Source organism: Protomyctophum parallelum, assembly GCF_964188405.1.
Source record: "Protomyctophum parallelum genome assembly, chromosome: 1".
NCBI classification, from domain to species: Eukaryota; Metazoa; Chordata; class Actinopteri; order Myctophiformes; family Myctophidae; genus Protomyctophum; species Protomyctophum parallelum.
This window is the reverse complement of record NC_139697.1, coordinates 95,977,449-95,989,946: the sequence shown is the minus strand read 5'-3', so window position 1 is coordinate 95,989,946 and position 12,498 is coordinate 95,977,449. Positions and strand designations below refer to the sequence as shown.

Sequence of the window (12,498 nt, the reverse complement as noted above, 5' to 3'; positions counted from 1 at the left end):
TGTTTAGTATGGAGTTAACATTACTCTAATAGACCCCCAGGTGTTTAGTATGGAGTTAACATCACTCTAATAGACCCCCAGGTGTTTAGTATGGAGTTAACATTACTCTAATAGACCCCCAGGTGTTTAGTATGGAGTTAACATCACTCTAATAGACCCCCAGGTGTTTAGTATGGAGTTAACATTACTCTAATAGACCCCCAGGTGTTTAGTATGGAGTTAACATTACTCTAATAGACCCCCAGGTGTTTAGTATGGAGTTAACATTACTCTAATAGACCCCCAGGTGTTTAGTATGGAGTTAACATTACTCTAATAGACCCCCAGGTGTTTAGTATGGAGTTAACATCACTCTAATAGACCCCCAGGTGTTTAGTATGGAGTTAACATTACTCTAATAGACCCCCAGGTGTTTAGTATGGAGTTAACATCACTCTAATAGACCCCCAGGTGTTTAGTAGACATGTATTAAAAAATGCCTAAGTCACAGATTATTTTCTTGAAAATGGCCTAAGTCACTTTTTTTTGTTATGGAATGACTCTCATGTTTATCTTTTTGTAAAAAACATTTTGTTAACCCCTCAGGAAGCCATTGTAAAAATCTGCATTAAAAACTCTTACATACTTGCGAGAAAATGTGTTTTTTCTTATTATCCGAAAATCATAAAAAATGACTTAGGCATTTATCCTATGAGGCTAACGATATGCCATATGCTCTAACCACTAAACTAGGGCTGTCCCACCATGAATGTTAACAACATAGTTTTCATATTATGTAAATAACAATATTTCTCTAATGGATGCAGGCTTTATGGCATTTTCAGACAGTGACACAGTAAGAATAAAGCAAGTTATATATTAAATATTCTTTATATGAAGCAATTGCATGGAGAAGAGAACACTATATTAAACCATAACAACAAACTGTTCCTAAAAAGTTAATTTCAATAATGTGAGACACAAGTACTACTGTACCATGAGTGCTAAACTTACCCACTTTTCTTAAACCCTATACTTGGTTGAGTGGAGTCTCACAGGGCTCTAAACTAGTGTACTTTTTGTTTACGCTGTACATTAAATATTATCTTATTAAAGCCAAAAAAGTTTCACTCTTATGTACCTGTACACAAGATGTAACAATAAAGTACAACCTTGAACCTTGACCCTTGCAGATCAGCTATTTTCAGCAGAACACGGATGCTGGAGCTTAACACATTCTGACCTGAGATCAGATTCTAAACATGTCTGTTTGAAAATGACAGTTTTCTGAAAAAGCTATGTTTCTGTGTCAGTCGTTCTTTGATTTTTCAAAAATAGCAGACCTCCAAGCTCGTAGCGCGCCACTCGGTGGCACGCTATGAGCTTGTAGATCTGCTATTTATAAATAGCTAAAGCATAACGTAAAAGGGTTTCCCGCCTAAATTGGGTTAAAGGAGTATTTAGCTTTAAAACACATTTTCCGGGGGGCACGGTGGCACAGTTCGTAGTGCTGTCGCCTCACAGCTATCATGTTACACAATTTGCGCAGAGTAAAACATGTTTCCATGAATACATTAAATAGCCAAAAACAATATAGTGAAGCAGTTTCCAAAACATTTGATTAATTCCAAACCTTTTCCAGGTCTGGAAAACTCCCCACATCCTCTTTTCAGAGACCTTGACTCTGTAAAATTCTTGTCACAGTTTTTTAAGGTTTTTCTCTGGTGTGGAGACGCAGATGAACATTCAGATTACTTGACTGAAAGAAACTTTTTTCACAATATTTACAGTGGAAAGGTTTTTCTCCAGTGTGGACACGTTGGTGTGTCTTCAGGTGACTCTTGTGGTTGAAACTCTTGTCACACAGTTGACAGTGGAATGGTTTTTCTCCAGTGTGGATACGCTGGTGTTCCTTTAGAAGACTAGACACCATGAAACACTTGTCACACTGTTTACACTGGAAAGGTCTTTCTCCAGTGTGGACACGTTGGTGTGTCTTCAGTTGACTTGACGCAGTGAAACACTTTTCACACTGTTTACACTGAAAAGGTTTTTCTCCAGTGTGGACACGCTGGTGTTGATTTAGGTGACTCAACGTAGTGAAACTCTTGCCACAATATTGACACTGGTAAGGTTTTTCTCCAGTGTGGATATGCTGGTGTCTTGTCAGGTCACTTGATTTACCGAAACTCTTGTCACACTGTTGACAGTGGAATGGTTTTTCTCCAGTGTGGATACGCTGATGTTCCTTTAGACGACTAGACACCATGAAACACTTGTCACACTGTTTACACTGGAAAGGTCTTTCTCCAGTGTGGACACGTTGGTGTATCCTCAGTTGACTTGTCACAGAGAAACACTTGTCACACTGTTTACACTGGAAAGGTCTTTCTCCAGTGTGGACACGCTCATGTATCTTTAGGTGACTCAACGTACTGATACTCTTTAAACAATATTGACACTGGTAGAGTTTTTCTCCAGTGTGGACACGCTGGTGTCTTGTCAGGTCACTTGATTTACCGAAAGTCTTGTCACAATACTTACAGTGGAAAGGTTTTTCTCCTGTGTGGACACGTTGGTGTGACTTCAGGTGACCAGAGTGGTTGAAACTCTTGTCACACAGTTGACAGTGGAATGGTTTTTCTCCAGTGTGGATACGTTGGTGTGCCTTCAGCTGACTTGACACAGTGAAACACTTGTCACACAGTTGACACTGGAAAGGTTTTTCTCCAGTGTGGATACGTTGGTGTGTCTTCAGTTGACTTGGCACAGTGAAACACTTGTCACACTGTTTACACTGGAAAGGTTTTTCTCCAGTGTGGACACGTTGGTGTGTCTTCAGTTGACTTGACGCAGTGAAACACTTGTCACACTTTTTACACTGGAAAGGTTTTTCTCCAGTGTGGACACGTTGGTGTGTCTTCAGTTGACTTGACGCAGTGAAACTCTTGTCACACTGTTTACACTGGAAAGGTTTTTCTACAGTGTGGACATGCTGGTGTTTCTTTAGGCGACTCAATGTAGTGAAACTCTTGTCACAATATTCACACTGGTAAGGTTTTTCTCCAGTGTGGCTACGCTGGTGTCTTGTCAGGTCACTTGATTTACTGAAAGTCTTGTCACACTGTTTACAGTGAAAAGGCTTTTCTCCAGTGTGAAGGTCGTTGTGGACTCTCTTGATGTGTTTCTGGAGTAAGACCTGAGATGTGACGGTATACGGACACTCAGAACAAGAGAAGACCTGAGTCTGGGAAGACTGGGACATCACTCCTGAGAGAGAGAGAGAGAGAGAGAGAGAGAGAGAGAGAGAGAGAGAGAGAAAGAGAGAGAGAGAGATGTGGACAGAAAGGTGAAGAAGGGGAAAACAATTTAATATGGGTGGGTATGGATATAACTTGAAAAGCCTCAATCTGGCCCAGGCCGTAGCGTAACGGTCTGGGCACCGGACTGGTAATCCAGTCGCAGTGTGCCGCGGGTTCGACTCCCGGACCCGACACGGCCTTTACTGCATGTCATCCCCCCATCTCTCTCCCGTTTCCTGTCAGCCTACTGTCTGTCCCTTCAAAAATCAATAAAAGGCGTAAGCCGCAAAAAAATATCTTAAAAAAAAAAAAAGAAAAAAAAAAAGAAGAAAAGCCTCAATCTTATCCAGCTCATCTTTTTTTGTTTTGCACAAAATACACTTCTTGGGCTAAAAACAGCCATAGCCACCTCATCACATTTGTGTTGATATCATCACATTTGCCATGACTTATATGGCCGTTTTTAGTCCAAGGAGTGTTTTTTTGTGCAAAACTAATGCTTGGAATGGATTCAGAATCATGAAAACCCCCTATTTGACATGTCACATGCTACTTAAAGCAAAAGGAGAGTTTGACATTTTTGCCTGCAATAGGATGTTAATGGTAGGGTCACAAGAAACTCCAATATACAAAATTGCCCGATACCCACAGCCGGTCAGCAAGTGGATTCATGAATGTATGTATGTATATAGTAAGGCTGTCCCCAAACATTCAAGGTTCGAATGTTCGCTCGTTAGGGTTGGCACTCGAATCTTAATTAATGGGCTTGAACCATTAGTTTTATTTTTTTTATTAAATCTTTTTTTTTTTTTCCTTTTTTATTAACTCGAAAATATATCTCGGCGAGAATGCTATATGAGCATGTCAGTGAGCATGTTAGTTTCTAGTGCATTCCTGTCAGAAGTTATCATTATTTAAAGAAATATCTCCTGACGCGTCACACACACACACACACACACACACACACACACACACACACACACACACACACACACACACACACACACACACACACACACACACACACACACACACACACACACACACACACACACACACACACACACACACACACACACACACACACACACACACACACACACCCCAGCATGATCACTGATAGGCGGAACCGTTCTTACTAGCAGCCATAATATATTAGCATATGCTCTCTAGCATCACATAGCCTATTTCCAAAAAGCAGTGAACTCTGATCATTGTTAATCAAAACGGTCAGTGACGGAGGTTCTGTTTTTGCCCTGTGCCCACTTCAATGCGCTTCTGAAGCTGCATTCATACCTTGAGAGTACACAGGTGGAACAAATGAACGAGTGACAACTAACGAGCAAGCTATGTATGTAATGGTAAATGGTAAATGGTAAATGGTGCATTTATATAGCGCCTTTATCCAAGGCGCTTTACAGAGATTGTGCATTACATTCACCCATTCACACACACATTCATACACCGATGGCAGCGGAAACCATGCAAGGCACCAACTAGCACATCGGGAGCAATTAGGGGTTCAGTGTCTTGCTCAAGGACACTTCGACAGTAACTCTGGGGGAGCCCGGGTTCGAACTGGCAACCTTACGGTTACAATCCAGGCACTCTACCCCTGAGCCACCGCCGCCCAATGCTGTTGTAATGCTGTTGTCTGGAGAAGTGTCTGGCTGCAGACACTATTGGGAGTCTGCCTGCCAGCAAGCAAGATCAGTTTCGTTTTCGCGGAGCCAATGACACAGTGACGCTGTGTGTGTGTGTGTGTGTGTGTGTGTGTGTGTGTGTGTGGAGAGACGAGAGAGATTGATAAAGAGCGGGGGAGACTGTGCTTTGATCGAGACGGAAATCTCAAAGGTTATTTTTTCAAATCAATTAGAAACAAATGGTCCGGATGTTCGCTCGAAAATTCCTGTCGAACTTCGAGTCCTAAAAAAAGGTCTAGGGTACAGCCTTAGTATATAGACAATATTTTAGGCCAATAAAAAAAAGACTATTTCCCACCCCTCAAACCCGGCAGTCCGGACTATGTTAATATTTAGAATTAGATATTGTATGTGTCATATTTCTCTTATATTCCACAATTTAGTCGTCATGCCAACTCACACATGTACTAACCTCCACCAGTGTCCTCCAAGTCATCACTGTCTTCAGATTCAGATTTAAGTTCAACTTCAATTTCAGAAGAGTGTGAAGAGTCAGATTCAAGTTCAACTTCAATTTCAGAAGAGTGTGAAGAGATGTCTTGCTCATCTTTAATGTGTGGAGGTTCTGGTTCCTCCTGGCTCCACTCCTGTTCTGGAGAAGCCTCCTCTTTACACACAACCATGTGCAGGATGTCTAGGAGCAGAAAAAGGCATCTTTAAGGATCTTTAAAGATGGAGTGCCATGATGATCCCACCTGAAACATGATCCTCATACACATATACTCCCAACAGAACAGCCAAAATGAGTTCAGTTCGGTACAGGTCTTTTGTAAAAGACATACAAAATGTCATTTCATACTGTTCTGACCCGCACTCGCTCACGGCGAGTGGAGACTCGCTCAAGCAGTGTGTATAGGCTGCACTACAGCCAGCCCATCAGCAGCACTGCTGGAAGTGGAACAGAATGCTTAACGTAATACCTGGATATCACGATTCATTGTGGGGGAATTTGTGACAAAGGTATATGGAGATTTTCTCTTTTTAGTCATAGGTTGTGTTAATGAGTGGTCAGGAGATTTCAGAGGTGTTTGTGACTCCTAGAAGTTGGCTTGTCTATGAATTGACTGCATAGGCCCTAAATTGGGCTTCAGTTAAATCACACCTAAATCCTTCATGTTTGCTGCTGGTGTTCATTGATTTTTGTTTTTTAAATGAGTGAATGAATTATTCCTTTGCAGTGTAATTGTACTCTTCTTTTGTTTTTACTGTATTCTAATGTTTATATTTGTTTAAGCAAAACATTCCACTTGCAGCACATTCAACTGTATGTGACAATAAATGAATCTTAGTTAAAATAAAATGGAAGAAAATTGTCTGTCTCCAATAAAAAACTATATAAAAAAGAGGGAGTGGAACTTACTAAGGTCTGGCTGGTCTTCAGGTTTCTCCTGTTCCACTGAAACAGGTCTGGCTGGGTCTGGAGAGTTCATCTGCACCTGCTGTCTGGACTGCACACAGTCTGGAATGAAATTTTTTAAATCCCAGAGTTTAGGATTAACTAGAAAAAGTGCCCTTCTGGGCATAGGTCTCCACCAGGAGGATAGGAGTGTGTGTGATGTTTGGCAAAATGTTTGAGTAATATAAACATATTTGTGTGTGTGTGTGTGTGTGTGTGTGTGTGTGTGTGTGTGTGTGTGTGTGTGTGTGTGTGTGTGTGTGTGACTGTATGTGTGTGTGTGTGTGTGTGTGTGTGTGTGTGAGAGACACCACTTGGCCTGTTGTAGCGCCACCATGACGCTGATTTGAAAACTGTCAACTTCCTCAGCCTCGTGGGAATATGTATGCAGTTTCTCGCTTTAAAGAGCAGATGTGAAAAATTCCAGGCAAAGGTATTTTCCTTGGCCTCTAGGGAGCGTGTATACAAAGTTGTACACAGATCCGTGCAGTTAGAGGTAAAAACACTAATTGGCCAGTTATAGCGCCACCATGAGGCTGAGTTGAAAATGGTCCAGTGGTATTTCTTCCTCTGCCTAGTGGGAATGTGCGTGCACAATTTCACGGAAATCACACGATGTGTTCATGATTTGCGGCATTTTGTTTGAAACCGAGCACTCTTGCGAACTTTGGAAGCCAATATTAGCCAATCAGGACGGACACAGACGGACGGACACACACACAAACAAACACACAAACAAACGGACAGACGGAGTGCAAAACATACTCTCTCCCCATGCCTTCGGCCTGGTGGAGACAATTAAGAACAACAGAAATACATTTTACACTCATATAAAAACCAGTAAGACGCCTAAGGGCGAGAAGCATGCATTTGCCTCAGTGCCGGCAGACTGCTGCACGAGCGCTGGCGCTTTGGCATGGGAGGGTGGGGGGTAGGTCAGATCAACATATGGAATTAATTCTGTACTAGCCATATAAGGAGCATATCTTGAGTGTTATTGACCTATGGACATCAGGTCACCATAAATGGGGGCTTTCCCATATATGGTCATGCACGACCAACACACAGTGATGTCACGAGCCCGACCAACCCAGACCGGAAGTAGGCAGAAATGCATTGGACTCAGGCAACAGCCCAGCTTTAATGATCTTAGATCTTTTTGTTTTGTAGTAATAGTACAACATAAACATTAAAGAGATTAGTTGTTACTGTACAATACTTTAAAACAGTCATGTTGCACACATGCTTAAAATAGCCCACATCAGAGATGGCCCCACCTTTGACATGTTCAAAAGCACACTCAAACCCCCCCCCCCCAGGTTTTGCCCACTCAAATGGTACCCCGTCAGATAATCGCCACATAGCCTACAACAATTTCCGTGAACCGATTTCACTAGTAGCCTTTTCATATATAGCCTATGTATATTTGTACTACTACTTAGGCTGTCTGCTGTCGTGAAAGTTTATAGTTAGAGATATTCAAAGTCCAGCTGCCGCCTGCCATCCAGCCTCTCCCACCCCTCACTGGGGAAAATTCTGGGAGGAAAACGGAAAAAGGGGTGAGTTGTCCTGTTACCGCCTGACCAACACACTGATGGTGCCCGACCAACACACGGGAAATGCACGATTCCATAAGTTAGTTAGTTTATACTTATAATAACTTTATGAACTAAATACATTGGACATAAAAAAAGACAATAACATTTTAATACTAGTAATTAGCTAAAGTCAATCAGTATTCTGATATTAACCTGCGGGGACGCATTAAGATAAAGTGATGGTGGGGGTCGCCTGTTGCCCATGTATGATGTATGTGACCTCACCTCATCACACATCAATATGAGTTTATTGTTTATAAGGATCCCCATTAGCTTTTGCCTTGACAAAAGCTAGTCTTCCTGGGGTCCGACACAGACAAACATTTAACAAAGGCAATACTTACAATTGTTTACAAACACTAACTCAAAATAAAACATAGTAAAATAAAATATAAAATAAGAAATAAAAAACATGACAGAGCACATGAAACTTACCGAGGTGTGGGTGGTCTTCAGGTTCCTGTTTAATAGAAATGTCCCTGGCTGAGTCTGGAGAGTTCATCTTCACCTGCAGTCTGGACTACACTGGTCTGAAATTAACGAATTGAATAATAATTATTGACATCTGACATTTATCTCTCAAGAACAGATTTGAGCAGAGAATTCAATGGAAACCGAGTGCTGCCTTTTTCCCCCTCCTTTTTACGATGGGTTCGGGGTTCCCGAATTGATTGAAATATTTATTAACAGAATTACAGTACATTTCAAGCACAAACTCAATACAAAGACTGTTAACTGTGAGTGGACGACCCAATTAAGCATTACACTTGTTTACAACAGGGTCCACATTGTTCAATTCATCAAAACATTTAGAGACATACAAATACACTTCTATATAGTTAAAGAACAGAACAGGAATTCATCATATAGGAAGCAAAAAGGGAAAAGATACATATACAGTGAGGGGAAAGGGGGGGGGGCGGTGGGGGTGATTCAGATTTTACATGGCAACTGTTACTCGATCTTTGCAGTTTAACCACTGACTCTGTCTGTAATGCTGTAAAAAAAAGTCACTGTATTACATAGATGTAACTAGATCTGATCCAGAGCGTTACAACAACATACAACAAAACAATTCATTATAGCCTCTGGCCCTCTGAATGAATTGTTTTGTTGCGCTAAAGATAGAAACACAACCTGAGTTCATCTTTACCTGCCTGCTGCCTACGTGTTTCAGAGGTTGGGCTGCTAACAAACCAACGTCCTCCGGCTGCTTAATGACGACACTGTTTTGAAACGACACGGTTTATAGTTGTCTTAGTATTTTAAAGTGGGTCAACGATAGTTATATTATGGGGTCAAGCGCCAGTCAACACACTGCCAGTCTGCCATGTTGTTTTCAGAACTGCATGTGGGTATGTTCTCCTGTGTCTACTCTATGGTCTACTCTAGACGCCAGTTGGTGTATTGCTGCCCCCCACTGTTGATCTCGGGTACTGTAGTGTAGATTGTTTACAGAACTTTACACCAGTAATTAATAGTATGCACTGTCACTGTGCAGTGATGGTCATGGTCCAGGACCGTAGCAAACTCTAACTGAGTTAGGGATGGGTTTTAAGATGTGTTTTAAGCCTGTATCAGCTTTTTCCTCTTTTACTAAGCCTGTTAAACTAACATGCAATATCCCTATAGGCTAATGCCTATACCAAGTCAGCCATACCACCCATGACCAACATTTGCATTTTAAAACAAAATGTGAGACGCCAGAGGGGTTTAATCACAAAATGATACCATGGCAATATTAGCCAGGCATATGGTAGAATATCACATCATGGCATTTAATTAGCAATTTAAGTAGACCTATAGGGCCTAATAAATTGCTATAACCCGTCCCATCCCTCACAAGCGATATTCAAATGAACAGTTTGGATGGTCACCCTTTAAAAAAAAAAAAACTGTTTGAAGACGATCCACATAGATTCCAGAAAGGTTGAAAAAAGCATACAAAGAAGAAAGTACTAAATAAAGCCATTTATATAAAATCCAGTTTAGCAAGTATTAGATTAGAATAGATCCACGAATTAGGACAATAACGTGTCACCATAAAAAAGGGTGTCTGTTTTCTATTAATTTAACATGGTTAAAATTGAGTTTGACGTTTCAATGGGTTAACTGAAAAGCTGTTGTCATAGTATTGTCTTCTTTTTGGGCTGTAATCTCCAAGTCACACACACTCTGCAGACTCTTATTTGATTTGGAGACAATAAATTGATGGAGAAACCATGTCTGGTTGTTCTCAATGTGGGTCCAGGGACCAAGGGTCTTTGAGAGGGTTACGCATAAAATGTATCATAGGCTAAGTGTCAGCATTACTTCATTTAGGCCTACAAGACTTTCACACAATTAGAATTTTTACAGTTTGCCAAAAAGATGATGCGCTCCTCTCCCCCAAAAGATAAGGGTCTGTCTAAAGATTCTCTACAATCAAAGCACCGCGATCGGCTTGCATGAAAACAAAACATGTGGTGTTGTTCCTGAGATTAATTTGATCTAATGCCATTTTGTTTTACAAATTAGGTAACCCTACCAATAGGGTAGGGCATCCAAAAATTCGCTTGAATGTACTTCATTCAATCAATCATATAGCATTGAAGTGAACTGGAACCAAACTAATGCGTTGACATAACACTCTTGTTCACGGTCTACAAAAAAAGAAGAAAACGTTAACTAAAATGCACACCCTACTGAGAGTAAATCCGATTTACTAAATCGCATTCTGCATACAACAACGAAACGCTACAGATAAAATAATGTGTTTATAATTAAATGAGTTTCGCACAAGCGCTTTGCATGACGGGAAAAAGCAAGCAGTTGGCTGAGCTTCATTTATTGGCTGAACACAATCACGTGTCATCGGAGGGAGGAAACCAATTTAGCGGATTTGTCACTAGATTTAGAAGACCCCCCTAGCGACTTGCTTCTAGCGACAAATCTAGCTACTTTTAATTTTCTGGTTGGGGACAAATTGTGTTGACAGGAGCCAGAGATCAAACAGGATAAAACCCATTTTCTTCCTTTTCTCTCGCTCTGCCTCCATTTGCCCTGCCGCCTGTTTACAGTTCGCACCGCAAAAAGTAATGGAGGCGTAAAACGAAGTGCCCAGTTTGGGACATATGAATAAACTTGACCTAGACTTGACCTTGGGCGTTACCAAGGGCGGGTCGTTGTCTAGAGACGAACGTAGACGCCAATTGGTGTATTGCTGCCCCCCACTGTTGATCTCGGGTACTGTAGATTGTTTACACTAGTAACAATATGCAGTGATGGACAGTGTGCCACATTTAGGCTACTTGAGTACAGTAGCCTAATTAAGTAATTTGGCTACTTTACTTGAGTATTTGTATTTACTTTGCCACTAACAGTTTGAAGTCAATTATACTTGTTTTTGACTCCTAGCTTCCAGGTTGGAAAAAAGCACATACCTGTAGGCCTACTTATATGTCGTCCTTTTCTTTTCTTTAAATCAAGTACTCAAGTAAATAAAGGCATTTTACTTTGGGTGCATAGGCCTTGCCTTTGTTGAAAGCCTTCATGACATAATCTTCAATTTTTCCTGAATATTATACCCTTCCATATTAAGTGTTTTTTCGTCATGATTTATTTTGCAGCACAAGTATTCTTTATTTGAAGTCATTGTTGAATAGAGTAATTAGTGTGGTTGCCCAAAAAGACTGGTTAGTTATTGTCACACTTTCTTATTATTGTTCTACCGGAGTAATCTACCTACCTAACCGAGCTTTGCATAACGTTTGTAGTAGCCAATTGGCTGTTGTTGGTTACGTGACCAATCTATGTTTTACAATTGTTTATAAATACATAAATTCCCTTGCAGGGGCAGAAGACCAAACTATTCATGTGTTATATAGAGGGGCCTACCGGTATGTAAGATACTGTGGCAACCACACTTTGCAAAATTTTTTTAAATTGAGACTTACAGCCATTAGTCCTGGAATTTAATGAAATAATTTGAAGTTATTTGAAGCATGGACAGGTATAAGCAGTATCCTACAGACATTGCTGAAACCATCAAATCAATCAGTCATTTCAGACAGTGCTTCACACTTGATTGATTGAATACTTTAACAGTTTGCAGTAAAAAAAAAAAAACACTGGAAAGTACAGTTCAATAGAAGGCCTGCTAAGAGGATTTAAACCCAAGAAAGCAGACAGTAACCTTTGGCTTTTCACTGGTAGCACAGGTGCAGTACTACTCTCCCTTTAAGACTCAGTTCAGTTTTATTTTCGGATATAATATCCCAAATTTGACATACAAACATGCATACATAGTGGAATATGTTCCATTAAGCGTTAATAGTTTACAGGCTTGTCCAAGTGTCCCAAAAAAGGGCTAGGGAGAAGCACTAAGCTTGTCGGGCCCTAGCCCTGGAGTCTTATTTTCTTTTAGCGTTAAACATGTCAACATGCATGCCTGCTGCTGCTGCTGACCGCGACTCGTGGCCACGAAGGAACTCACAGGCTGGAGGGGGACAGGAGTGCCAGAAGACAGCAACAGAGACACA

The 12,498-nt window shown here is 40.9% G+C and overlaps 1 protein-coding gene across 5 annotated transcripts in view; it reads right to left on the bottom strand.

The window, feature by feature from the left end:
• The window catches only part of LOC310865942 (uncharacterized protein), an 84,067-nt gene that overhangs the window by 26,191 nt on the left and 45,378 nt on the right, over positions 1–12,498 (bottom strand). For 4 of the 5 annotated variants that reach the window (XM_083775151.1, XM_083775149.1, XM_083775150.1 and 1 more), the window contains 3 exons: positions 6,345–6,443; positions 5,397–5,618; positions 1,467–3,249 (listed from right to left, as the gene is read on the bottom strand). In XM_083775151.1, coding sequence (XP_083631277.1) covers positions 1,688–3,249; positions 5,397–5,618; positions 6,345–6,443 — 1,883 coding nt within the window. In that variant the 3' untranslated portion in view covers positions 1,467–1,687. Of the gene's footprint in view, positions 3,250–5,396; positions 5,619–6,344; positions 6,444–8,413; positions 8,535–12,498 lie in introns of those variants that run through there. The other variant, XM_083775152.1, reaches the window with a different exon arrangement.